The sequence below is a fragment of the Phoenix dactylifera genome, chromosome 4 (genome assembly GCF_051530095.1).
Source record: "Phoenix dactylifera cultivar Ajwa chromosome 4, Ajwa_hap1_PhDact_Kaust_v1.1, whole genome shotgun sequence".
Classification (NCBI taxonomy): Eukaryota; Viridiplantae; Streptophyta; class Magnoliopsida; order Arecales; family Arecaceae; genus Phoenix; species Phoenix dactylifera.
Window position 1 is genome coordinate 52187801 of NC_143193.1, and position 14034 is coordinate 52201834.

Here is a 14034-nt window from a genome sequence, read left to right on the forward strand (position 1 = left end):
ATGCATGCATGTATGTATATATATATATATGGTATGGGTTTAACTTATATCACGAGAATATATATATATATATATATATATATAGCTCCCATTGGGCCATCGATGCCAGTGTGGCCTATGATGAACCATTTTACTCATACGAGCATGATATCGTGGTAGGACTCTTGATCATAGAAAAACACTAGTGGTACAAGCATGATTTGGATCCTCTCTAGTCCACTGTGCACGGGCATAGGAGAATATATACTAGTGGTGTCACACTCGCTCATAATTTTAAATAATGAAGATTTTGTCTAGCATTTTGGGAAGAGCAAGCTGGATTAGGTTCTTCAGATTCATCCGGAGTTTGGGTAAAAATGGGAGGCAGTATGGTACATAGTCTAGCTTGCGCTAGTAAAGATTCATTTGATTTGTGGGTAAAAATTTATTTTACTGAAATGTATTTTCTGAAAAAATGATACATGAATATATTATATTTCAGACAGGGACTTTGGCATGTTTGATTGACCATAGAAAAATGGTATAAGAAATGCACTTTTCGAAGTAACTTATATTTGGTTAAGTATATATTTTTTTAAAAAATATGTAAAATATTTTTTATTTTATTAATAATTTGAAAAAAAAGATAACATAAAACAAGAGCATTTTTGAAAAACAAATTTTGCCTTGATTCCCAACTTATGAAAAAGTGGGTTTCTTATGTCTTATATAAATTTTTATTTTACATAAAAGATAGTAAACTTATTTCTATATAAAAGCTATTTTCTTATTTCATTTGCTTGAAATCTACTATAAATATAAATCATTTGTACTTATTTGCACTTTTTGTTATCTTAATAAAATATAAAATATGATCATCTGTACAACTCCTATTGTCCAAGAGAAATGAGGTCATCGGCCCTCAAATTCGATTTCACAAGCCCAAGAAGAAGAAAAAAGAAAGGAAAAGTCATCATGCATCAAATAAGCGCCTTTTGCCGACCAGAATTCAAACCAGCGTCATGGACGGCAGCCAGCCAGCAAGCGGCCACTTGAAATCCGAAACCTAATCCCTAACGCATGGCATTAATGCGAACCTCCCGAGTTTCCATTAAAAAAAAAAAGTGAAACTGTCGAGCTAATGAGCTTTTGTGAAGTAGGTCAGTGCGCTGGGCGTGATGCACCTCCAAAAGTCACAGAAGCACTATCTTTCGTTCCATGAAGTTTAAACCGTAGGCATATCGAAGTTTCCCGGAAGCGTGTGGAGTGGAAACTCCTGTTTTTCTTTGGTCATAAAAGCAACGGTCAGAGAAGTAGTTCACACTGTTCGCACGTCTAACTACGATCCTATATTTAGCCAGGAACAACGAATTATAATTCAATAAGTTTAGATTAGTTTGCTGTCATCATAAATGGTGTGATGAAGTTGATCGATGACTGATGAAGGGGGATCAAATACTCCCCAAAACCATGAACATCTCTACTAAATTAAAGGACCGGGCCACCAAGACCGCTTATAAAAGCAAATATAAAGAAAAGTTAAATATTTCTTTTGCTTTCTCGAAAGCTGGTGCATAAATAACTAAAGGACTACGTTGCCGTTCTTTGTATTTGTGACAGTAACCAGTAACTCTTGTGTCATGTTAAGCTAATCTCTACTTGCTAATGTAGGCTATTATGATCAATTATTTCTGAAAAAAATTAGGCTATCATGATTATATTACCATTTATGTGAAAACCTTTCCAAATGTATTAAAATCACTGCCCTTCCAAAAAAAAAGAGGGGGGTTAAGATCAATATCGACCATAGAATAAAAGGGTAAAAATCGAAGAAGTAATTATCATGACTTTTAAAAGTTAGAAACAATCCATTTTTGTGTGACCGAGATTTCACAGCAAGTCCATAGTCTTCAAGGTGTGCGAATAAATGCTTATAAATAAGGACAGTTTGGGCGAGGGAGGCTCGTGCCTGGAACAAGCCTTCTAAGCCTTTGCCATTCCTCTTGCGAAGGCCATGGCTTCTTCTCTTATTCTCGTCCTGGTCTCTTCCCTTGCCTTCCTCTCCTGCATTTCAGAGGCCCGGACCTATCCTCCCATAGTGGACGGCCTTTCTTTCACCTTTTACGAGTCCACCTGCCCCAACGCTGAGTCCATTATCCGAAACTTCCTCACGACGGCCTTCAAGAGCGACATCGGCCTCGCCGCCGGCCTCCTCCGCATCCACTTCCATGACTGCTTCGTTCAGGTAATCTACCATAGCTCTGCAACTCGTACAAAGCCTACTAAGTTTTCTTTTGCATGCAAAGGAGGAAGATGAGCAAGGAAACCCGTATCATATACGAGTAACGTGTTAGACTCGTGCCTGGGCTAGGGTCGCCTGTGAACCGGGGTCATGGTTCGCGGTCGGATGGCTCCTGAACCGGTCCGGTTTATATCTGACGGTGGGGATGATGTGGGTTGTGGTGATGTAGGGGTGCGATGGGTCGATTTTGCTGGACGGGACGGCGAGCGATCCAAGCGAGAAGGACGAGCCGCCCAACCTGACGCTCCGGAAGACGGCCTTCAAAGCCATCAACGACGTCAAGGCTCTTCTGGACCGGGCTTGTGGGCGGGTCGTCTCCTGTGCCGACATTGCTGCCTTAGCCGCCCGTGACTCAGTCTACTTGGTACAATCTCTCTCTCCCTCTCTCTCTCCCCCTCTCTCGTCTTTTATTGCAACGCTTTGGGGATCCCTTTGTTACGTGACACATGCACAGTACTGGGGAGGTTTAAGCCCTGCTTGCAGTGAATACAGTAATTCACCAACCTCAAGTGACGATCAATACGCATCGTAGGATTTATGGCTGCATGCCATGCATAGATCCCACATGATATGCCCTTTTGAAGTTTTCTGTGCAGCGATCATAACGTGTTTCTCACAGTTTGTTGCCATAAATCCCATGGACCATGCTAGTAGCTGGGTTGGTTGGCACGTATGCTTTAAATGAAAGGTCTTAGATTTAAACTTAAATGGTGAATATAGTGACCATATTCTTAAAAAGGTTTTATATAACGAAAATAAAGTATTAGATATGACAGCAAAAGTTAGATCCAGAGATTGGTACCCATCATCTAAAGACCAGCTTCTAGGAGAGGTTCAGTTTCAAAAGCTGATGGTGATCATATTTTGTTATCTTAATTCACAAAAACAGAAAAATAAGGCACATGTTTCTCTTTTTCTTTTTTTTTATGAAAACGTTAGGAGGAAGTAAGGTACTTCCTCCAATTTTTATTGAAAGAAAATGTTTACAAGGAGTTTTTTAAAAAGTGGCAAAAAGGGGAGAGAAATTACAATTGGTAATGATAAAAGATGAGTCAGTACTCCAAAACATGAAAAATGGTGAGTTTCTTGCAGAACCGAGACAGGGGATGAATGATTTTGAAGGAAGATAATAGAGTTTCTCTCATGCTAGATTTGCCAAAAGAGAGCTGGTCCCAAGCCCTCCTCAAATATACATGGATTTTCATTAATGAAGTCGAAAGAGCACGGGGGACTGGACTTTTCCAAAAGGTGGCCAAGCGTGGAGTAGGGTAAACCATGTCCACATCCAACTTTGGTTCATCTCCCCTTATGAAAACTGTCCACTTGAGGAAGATAATTAGAATAAAGAATCAGGATCGCAGATTTTTCCGCATCTCCTAGTTCCATTGCACAATATCGACGCATCATTGTCATGGTCAACATGGTACCAACTACTTCTGCATAATTTTATCCTCTCGCCGGCATGTTCCGGACCATAGCACAGTCAACTTCGAACTCATGAGACATAACATTTTAATCATACCTGACAATTGCCAACTTCAAGAAGTATTAGGGGATTAATGGACTTACTGGTTCATCATCTATTGTAACCTCTGTGACCTTCGGTAGAGGACCAGAGTGTTTCTTTCGAATAAATTGTTGTTGTGCACTCAGCCAATCACAATTGTTAATTTCTATTATAATGCACCAAGATGCATGCTCGATGAAGGAGGTCCATAGGACGCCGGCCACGTGGTGTGCGAGTAATAGAAGGAATAATTTTTTATATCTTTTGCATTAAAAAAAAAAAGTTCACTCTTCTCCAAAACAAATTCAGCATTAGATTATCACTGGTCCCTCTGAGATTTGTGGAGACAGAGAAATGGTAGAGTTTAGATCGCTTTGAGAGCTGTGCGGTAGGTGATTCGACGGTGGATTAGTCGCACGAAGAATAAGCAAAGTTGATGAGCCTTATCCTGAGAAGACTCGATCGGTAAATGTGCATGCTTTGCTCTTCTAACGAATTCTCTCTCTTTATTTTTTTTTTTACTTTTTTCAAACAGTCCGGCGGCCCCAAGTACGAGGTGCCTCTAGGCCGGCGCGATGGCCTCACCTTCGCCAATCGGTCCGCCACCATCGCCGGCCTCCCATCCCCCACCTCCAACGTCACCACACTCCTCACTGTCCTCAACAAGATTAACCTCGATACCACCGACCTCGTCGCTCTCTCCGGCGGCCACACCATCGGCCTTGCGCATTGCACCTCCTTCACCAACCGCCTCTTCCCCTCCCAGGACCCCATCATGAACCAGTACTTCGCCAAGAACCTCTACCTCACCTGCCCGGCCGCCAACACGGACAACACCACCGTCAACGACATCCGATCCCCGAACACCTTCGACAACAAGTACTACGTCGACCTCTTGAACCGGGAGGGGCTCTTCACGTCGGACCAGGACCTGTACTCCGACCAGAGGACCAAGTCTCTTGTCACCAGCTTTGCCATCAACCAGTCTCTCTTCTTTGAACAGTTCGTGTACTCCATCATCAAGATGGGCGAGCTGAGCGTGCTGACCGGTGACCAGGGGGAGATCAGAGCCAACTGCTCGGCTCGCAACCCAGATACCAAGTTCTTGTGGTCTGTGGTGGATGATGAAGAGGGTGAGAAGCTGGCGTACTAGATCAGATTCTAGGACAAGTTGCAAGGTTTGTGTCTGTGTTTTGTGGAATTGACTGTCCAACAATAAATCGCCGTGACATGAGTATGCCTGTTTAGCTCCAGTTGTAAGCTTATAAAGAAAGTTTAGTAAATCCTTACATAGTTCAAAGATTCGACTTTCATGTCCTGATTCTATAGATAACTTCAGCTTCCTTGCACCTGACTAGATCTCGACATGTGCAATGCGTGTGGAATAAGTTGATAAAGAGGAGTCTATTGTCGTGATCTCATATGTCATTGAGAAAAAAATAGAGTGAGTCCTGGTTCATTGAATAAATTAAACTGAAGACATTGGATGAGATGCAAGGGAAAGTCAAATACCTACATCCACTGAAAAGGTAGAGATGCAGGGATCGATGAATGGACGCACGCATGCTCCAATTTTTTGGTTAAACCATGGTATAGATGTGGGATTTGTTAAATCCTCAAGCAGATCCTGTCGACCACATTGCGAGACAGGGCAAGTGAACCTCTAAAACGTCCAACTTGGAATGAGAAGTTACATAAACAACAACAAAAAAAAGAAGAAATGCTTGAAGTCTAACAAACATAAAAAATACAAAGTTAAATGATATTTTTATGTATGATGATGCTGTACTTGATTTTCTGGTTCACATTGTTAGTAAATGTTGTTTTCATCTTAAATCAAAATTTTTTGCATCTTAAATAAATGCTTAAAAGTAAAACCTTTCTCCTCCATCAAATCATTGAAATGTGAAAAAAAAGTATGCTTGTTGAATTGTCGATGTCTCGTGGCATTTCTCCGCTAGTTAATAGCTAGGGTACTATTGCATAATTATAGGAAAATAAGCATGTATACAAATATGTGCCAATACGTATGATAATGATGTCTCAAGAGACATACTTCTCTTCTATATAGCTAGCTCCATCAAATACTATATCCTCTTCAACCTGAGAATCATCTTATCCCTATCTATATACCAAAAACTTCACAGCTTCTTTTGTACCTTTAAATTTTAGACTTCTTGCTAGATAGCTATGTTGGATCCTATTTAATTAAACCCTGATCCCGTTTAATTAGAACCCACATCTTGACAAGTGTCCCTTGAATTTCGTAAATCCTGATAATCACAAGGGCATTAAGGTAATTGCACGGCAGTGAAAGGTTGCCTTGATGGGGGGTGACTTTTCACAGGTGTAACTAATCACGGCGTTTGGTCCCTGGAGAGGGCTATAAATAGCCTGTCAGACCCCTTCTCTAATACACGCATTAAGAGCTCTCTCTCCAGAAGATTTCTCGCTAATCTCTTTTCAATCAGAGCAAATCTAGGTTGATCGCGGCTGGGCACGCATCTCAGAGTCCAATTAAAGATGGATTTAGCGAATCAAGGTATGATTTATAATTCATTAAGTTAATCATTCCATCAAGCTAGTTCCTCTAGCCCCCACATTTGACCAAACAAAAAATTCTCATTTTACCATGCATCCATTCACCCAGTGATCATCTCGATGCATTGCTACAAAATTGAGCAGATGTGATGGGGAGTATACACGACATGGCACACACCATACAAGATATAATTTCTCTATTTTCTTTCTCCTCCTAAGAATAGCCTAGTAGGGGAAAACACTACCTTTAGTCTTAAACAACAATATTAAACACTGTAGAGAGTCGACTTATAATTGGAGATGATCTCCAATCTCTAGCAAAAAGCAAAGAAAACTGAGAATATAAAACCTCAACGCTTGGAAGAGTAGCCCACAAAGTCAATATGGGCAAAACATCTTTTCACCCCCATGATCTCTGCTAGGTAAATTGGCGAGGTGGACGGGATGTTTGTCCCCTCTCTGCTTTGCCCTTCCCAGCCTTTATTATCACAACTGCTAAAGAATTCCCAAAATAGAAAAAGAAAGAAAAAGAAAAACCCTAATTTTTCCTCCATTCTAATAAGCCGAAGTGCACGCCAAAGCCTGCAATTCTCTTGGAGCGGAGAACCGGGATGATCGTCCAATGGCTAAGCGAGTTTATGAGGTTTGGAAAGGAAGCAATATAAGATCGGACCCTTTTCTATCGTTGCGCATGGTGGATTTTTTGAGATCTTTGGTGTTTGAATTGGGTTAATTTTGGTGGATTTGTGGTTTTGGCGCTATAATTGTGCTTGTTTTGTTGGATAGTGGTCGGTTTTCTAAAATCTGAATTAGGTTACAAGTTTTATTAGATAATTAAAAAATAAAATTTAATGTTGTTGTTTATTATTTTTGTTAGGGGAAAAACTAAGTTATCCCAGAACAACCTGCGGGCGCCCGACAAGGAGGCGTCCGACCAGAAGGCGTCTGACCAGAGGGCGCCTGACCAGAAGGCGCCCGACCTGCAGGTGCCCAACCGGAAAGCACCCGACCTTTGGGCGCCCGACCAGAAGACGCCCGACTCGAAGGCGCCCAACCTGAAGGCGACTAGCTCAGCTCGGCGCCCGGCCAGATGCTGGACTTCGAGATGCCCCGTCATAGCATTCGACCTCGGTCTAATCTTCTTCGGGAGCCTAGTTTCGAAAGCCCAACCTCATAGCTCACCTACTAACGTCACGCCCTTCCGCAGCTCAACCGGAGACCATACCCTATTTCACCGTCAACAATTAATGCGCATGGCCTGTTCTGATCTCCGGTTCACTCAACCATTAAAGCGTATGGCCTCTGCTGAACTCCGGTTCACTCAACCATTAAAGCGTATGGCCTTTGCTGATCTCCGATTCACTCAACAATCAATGCGCGTGTTATCTACGGATCTCAAGCCCTCCACGGCAGGCAGTTGAACTACTCCGCCACGTCCGATCCGCCACGACGACTCACTGACTCCGGTCTGATCTCCCACGACACTGTATTAATGCACACGATCGTGTTCAATTATGACCAAAAAAGAACCATTCGTCCCATCACTTCACAGGTAATACAATACCCCTCTATAAAAGGGGAACCCCTCCATCTTAGAGGGGGGTGGACTCTGAAACCCAAAAAGCATATCTCCTCTCTCCTCTTATACATTAGCCTCCTCTGACTTAAGCATCGGAGGGCCGGCACCGGAAACCCCGGCCATCGGCTTCTTGCAGGTCTTCCGGAGGATGCCGCCCGCCGACGGACCACCTTCACTTGCCGTTCCAGCACCGGAGCTCCTCCTTCTTAGCCGATGGTCGCCCCCGGGTCCAATTTCCAGCAACAATTTTTATTATAAATTCTTTCTTACCGAGGCTTCTTTATCCTAGCATTCTAGAATGCACATTGGCGAACTATTTCATCTGTGCCTAGGAAGACATTCCATGTAAGCTGAAGGGGGAGTAGAAGAGTTATATATCGATGGTGGTTGCAGAAATCATGCGTAACAAGTGATATCTGCAATGGTTGTATAAATGAAGGAAAATTGTTTATCAGCAGAATATCATGAAAGATTTGTTATGAAAAGGTAGAGAAATTTGCTAAGGAATATCCAGGGATACCTCAAAATATAACCAAGTTGATGCTAGGGTTCATTCTGTATAATGTGCAATTTGAGAGTCCAATTGGGTGTTGGACATGGAGTGGGGTCAGGAGGGGCATAAGTGAATGATTAATAAGGCATAATAGCTATATGTCAAGAGGCCTATAGTAATTGGCTTTTTTGTATTAGGGTCATATGTGTTGCAATATGATGATTATAATGGAGAAAAGAGAATAAAAGATCATGGCGGGCCATTTAGGTTCCATGGACAAGGATTTGCTAGGCCAAGCATTGATAGTGTGGAGTTTATGGTCAATGAGCTTCACGTCGATCGAGCACAGTATTTTACAATTACAACTGGAAACTTTGAGTTATTGAGACTAAGATCCCGTGATGGAGAGGCTTGATAGAGCATTGGTGGGATGGAAGCATATGTTCTTTTGTTTGGTATTAAATTACCCCTATAAAAGCAAAGACATTGATTTCTTCAATGTGCTACATGTTAATCTTTAGAAACAAAATTAAGGGGCGTTAATATAATTTATGAATCTATGACATTTGACAGAAACTTTTTTAATATATAAATTTAATAATCGATTGCCATGAATTGTTTCTATTAAAATGAAATACAGGAACGGGCATGTTGTCTTGCTTATGTTGAAGTTTTACACAGCAGTTCACCTATCGTTTATCATGACGAATAATCTGTTCTTATATGCTTGTAGCTCTTGAGTGGTTAAGTTATCAAGCATGTTTTCTTGCTTCTAAAGCAATCAAATTATCACTATTCTTCTTTAGGATGTTGTCTGATGCACTCGAGATAGAGAGGTAACAGGAAGAAAATACTGATGAGTTTATATCAGAGAGAAAAAAAACCTTTCATTGAACCACTAGGGATCCGAAAGGGTTAGGTCACAGATGAATATGACTTGAAACCCAACCAGAATAGACCTGACTCTATCTAACCTAGCCTATTTACTGTTTACCTTCAATGGAGTTTCAAATCTAGTCTCAGTTTCTATTCAAGTTCAGACATGGATTACCCGACCAGCCCATGATGCAATTAGACCTGGCCCAAAGCAAGAATTAAGAAGCTAACTACGGCGTTGTGGAATCCTCTACTCGACTCATATACCCACGCGGTCAAACTATGTCACGTGTGACCACGCTTCCCACGCGGTCAAACTATGTCACGGGTGACCACGCTTTTTTTTTTTTTTTTGATACAACGGCGGCTTACACGCGACGGATGTGAGTGTAGCCAACTGAATCAAAAAAAATATGACAGTGCAAGAGAACAGGCACCGATGCAGGGTTTATCCAAGCAAAGCCCCTAGAATGGTGGGCTGCGAAGGAAACCACCCAATCAACAACACTATTCGTCTTCCTAAATATCCTTTCTCTTGGTCAGCACCTCCTAACCCTCTACTTTTTTTTAAAGAAAATAAAAAAAAATCTCATTTACAACCTTCACATTCGCCTCCCTAGTATAGATAAACTCTCTAGAGTGACGAACAACAAAGTAAGCAACCCAATCTGCAAGACTGCAACTCTGTTTGCCTTCCGAAACACCAGCCTGAAATGACTCCATCTCCTTAACCAGTCTGCAAGTCTTGCCAATCTACGAGTGTCCATCCCCATAACAATCCGCTCCTTGTATCCAGCCAATCACCGTAGAGGAGTCTCGCTTAAGATATACCCTATCAGCTCAAAAAACTCTCCTCGCATAGAAGATGCCCTTTCAGGCGGCCCGAAACTTCTTCTCTATAGCAATCATGCCGAGGATGCGCCGACCTCCCGCCGCAACCAGCCTACCATGGTAATCTCTAATCACAAATCTCACTCCTCCATGTACTCCATCTGCCACCATGTCGCAATCAAAATTGACTTTGAGATAACTAAGAGTTCGGATACTCAAGAACAGAGGACAAAACTGGGGGCTACGATAGCGTGATGGAAATTTCAAATATTTCTGATCATCCCAGAGGATCTCGATGCAGCAGTCGTGATGTAATTGAGCTATCATAGGAGTTCCTCCGATTGACTACGATAGGGCATCTTGACCGGGCACGGTAACTGAGTCGTAAGTTACCCGAAGGATGCATGAGGAAAACACAAAGTGTGTAGCGGTGGGTTGCTGCACGCAAACGGCACGTGTCCATCTTTCTGAGGATACATCCGTTGAGGCCTCACCCGAGGAAAATGTGTTTTCTTCATATTTAAAAATTTCCCAACAGATGCATTGGATTAACAAAAATTAATAAACACTTTAATACAAATATTAATAAAAATCAATATTATTTTAATAAATTAATTGAAAGTAATCATGTTCTAGTAAAAATAGTAAAATTAACAATATTAATAACATTAACAATACTAATAGTATTTTAATAAAAATAATATATTTTAGTAAAAGTATGCTACAAGAAAAATTAGTATTTTCGATGCATTGCAAAATTAAGTTTAGATGCTTCCGAAAGCGTCAATGGTGCAAGAGTGGGAAAAAAAAAATTGACGCTTTACGTTTGCATCGTTAAGTTAACAACGCTTCCACATGTCACTAATTAACGAGGCTTCTATGCAAAACTAACTATATATTTTTTAAAAATATCGCAAGATCCACGGCATGCAGGCCGGCCGCTTAGCTAGTCTTTAATAACACTTATAAGCATCGCTAAGTACCGACACTAGTTTGCGTCGCTAAGCATCGATGCTGGTTTGTGTTGCCAAGCGACAAGACTTGTTTGTGTCACTATATGACAACGGTTTAAAGCATCACTAAGTTATACATATTTTCTAAAAAAATAAAAAAAATTGAACATAAATACAAAACTTCATGTATAGAAAAAAGTAATACAAATCATAATCTCATAAAGAAATGATGGACACTCGAGAAGTTTTGGCATACTCGAGAATCTGCCCCCTTTCTCCTAACGTCGGCAACTTAGAGTCGACATTCATTCATTTTTCTACTGTGATAGTAATATGTCTTTACTAGTGATATTCTTACAAGATTAATAATATTTAATAATATATTAATAAAATTATATATTTAAACTAATAAAAGTTTTATTAATAAAATAAATATTTTATAATTATTAAAATATATTATTTTTAAATAATTATATAATTAATAAAAGTAATATTGTAGGAGTGGTGTATTTTTAAAAATTTAAACAATATACCCTATGCATCGTGCGGGGTGCATGCTAGCATTAACCTAGAGCCGACGAGGCTAAAATGGCACAAAACTCACTCTGAGATTCATATGGACTTGCTTTACTTTTTTTTTTTTTTTTTTTTTTTTTTGTCGAGGCTAGAAGCATAAGGTGAAATATATCCCCCCAACGAGGTCTATGCCCCCAAAAGGTCCATATGCACATGACGGATATATCAGGCCCATTGTTGGCAAGACAACCGAGCTGACTCTGCTGTTAATGTTTGATGTATGCTCCATCCAAGAGCATGAGGTCCGAGAACTAGGGTTGCAACAATTTCATCCAGCATTCATGAAGTGTCACCATCATCATCATTAACAATGTACATAGGCTACATCGATCCTTCGTAGCTCTCCTTAACAAGTAAGGCTTTTCAATGTTATGCGAGTATACCACCGATGTTAGGTGTTCGTCCTTTTCCTGTCTACCTAAAAATATGCTAGACAGATCGTTATTAGAACCGACGAACAAAAGTTAAATTTAATTCTACTCTTACCTTTCTTACTCGAAGAATAGTGGTTGTAAGAGGTCGATCCACAGGGAGGCGATTGGAGTTGCATAAAAATTAAAACGTTCACTTGGATTCGAAATTGATTTTGGAATGATGGGAGAAAAAAACATTATTTTGAGGATGTTAAATGATTCTCCAGTCTATTAGAGAATGTTTTCTATCTAAAAATAAACAAAGAAAAGAAAGAAAACTTGCAATTGAAATTTAATGCAGAGTAGGAGTCGATTTCTAAAGACAGAATATAAATTAAAATCGTCAATCGAACTGAAAAGATTCATTCCAAGGTTATCTTAAAATTAAGAATTCTAGAATGCATATAATAAATTGTAGAAAATTTAAAACTTAAACATGTATTGCATAAAAGAAAAATTAAAAGATTGTATAAAAAAATAGAAATTAACTTGAATCTAGATCAGGGATTGCATTAAAGAAAATTAATTACAAGAACATAAAAGAAAATCCTTGAAATAAAAGGAACTAACAATTCGGCTGAACACTAAAAAAAAATATTAAAATAATACTTTCTTCTTCCTTCTTCTCGGAAAACAGGGCCCCTCCTCTGTTCTTTGGAACCGACATAGAGCACCTCCTTCTCCTTCGACTCTCGGCCTCCACCGAGCACACCCCTCCTTCTTCTTCTTCCCTCCTTCTTATAGCTCTTGGAGACGCGTTGGGGACTCGGACGGACGCTGAAATCGGGCGGACGGCTGGCAGCGATTGTGAGGCGCTGGGATCACGGGATCATGGCTTGGAGCTGGCACGGGTGCTGGGATTCCGGCTCGGGATTCCTTCTTTGGATGTGCCGGACGCGATGCTTGGATCAAGGAAGCGGGATCGAGGGGGAGGACGGACGCGGGATGCTGTCGCGGAAGGAAGTGCTGCTGTGAGGAGCCGATTACGGAAGAGATTCGGGCGCTGGGATTTCGGGATGCTTCACGGCCGGCTGCGAGATCTCGGGAGGAGCCGATCTTGGCCTCGGTGGATGGTGGACCAGTCGCGGAAGGAAGAAATGGAAGGGAGGAGACGCGTTGGATCGCTAATCACGGGATGGGATGAGCTTGGATCACGGCTGGTTCACAGGGTCGCTGGGCGGTTGCAGAGGGGAGGCGCGGTCTTGCTTCTTTGGGCTCGCCGATGCGGGATCGCCGATGATGCGTGGAATGAAGAAGAGATTGCTCGCGGACCGTTGCTCTCGCACGGGATGGACGCGGTGCAGATTTGGGAAGTGGGCGTTGAATTCCGATGGCTGGAATGGAGGAGGCGATCATCCGAGATCGCACATGGAATGGAAGGCGATCCGGGATCGATGGGAGGACGCCGTGGACGCTGGGAGGTGCGGACGGTGAACAGCTGGGATGAAGCTTGGAAAGATGTGGCCGTGGGATGGTGCTCTGATTGCTGAGATGGGGGAAACGTGCCATGCTTGGGTCAAGTTGGTGCTATACCAGAATCAATGATACTTTGGTGCGCGCGATTAGGAGCTGGAATCAAAGTTGGGCTGAGACAATGATGGGTGGCAGCCGGTAGTGACTCGACTCCATCAGGGTGATGCCCGTGGGAATTAAGACAAGTCAGATGCAGTTGGGCTCGGTTGAACCTGGACATGGAATGTGGGATGCTTGCACAAATAAAATATTAATTAGTTAATTTTATTTTAAATGATTAGCTAAAATACTAATTAAAATGGCCTGACGATTGCACTTTTGTGCTCTCATCACACCCCCCAACCAGCTTATTGCTAGTCTCTAGCAATTTAGTGCGACAATGATAAATGAGAGTGCAAAAGTGTTATTTATTATATAAATATACTAAGATAAATACTCACTTTCGTAGAGCATTACGATTGCACTTAGCACGTGCAACAAGCCTTTAAACCCCTAGGTTACCCTAGCGGAC

The 14034-nt window shown here is 41.5% G+C and overlaps 1 protein-coding gene across 1 annotated transcript; it reads left to right on the top strand.

Moving 5' to 3' along the window:
• The first annotated feature begins 1922 nt into the window (after nt 1–1922).
• On the top strand, nt 1923–5088 carry LOC103701240 (cationic peroxidase SPC4-like). Its single transcript, XM_008783233.6, has 3 exons — nt 1923–2224; nt 2451–2645; nt 4324–5088. The coding sequence occupies exons 1-3, from the start codon at nt 1994–1996 to the stop codon at nt 4939–4941; spliced, it is 1044 nt and encodes a 347-aa protein (XP_008781455.3). The 5' UTR covers nt 1923–1993; the 3' UTR covers nt 4942–5088.
• The last annotated feature ends 8946 nt before the right edge of the window (nt 5089–14034 follow it).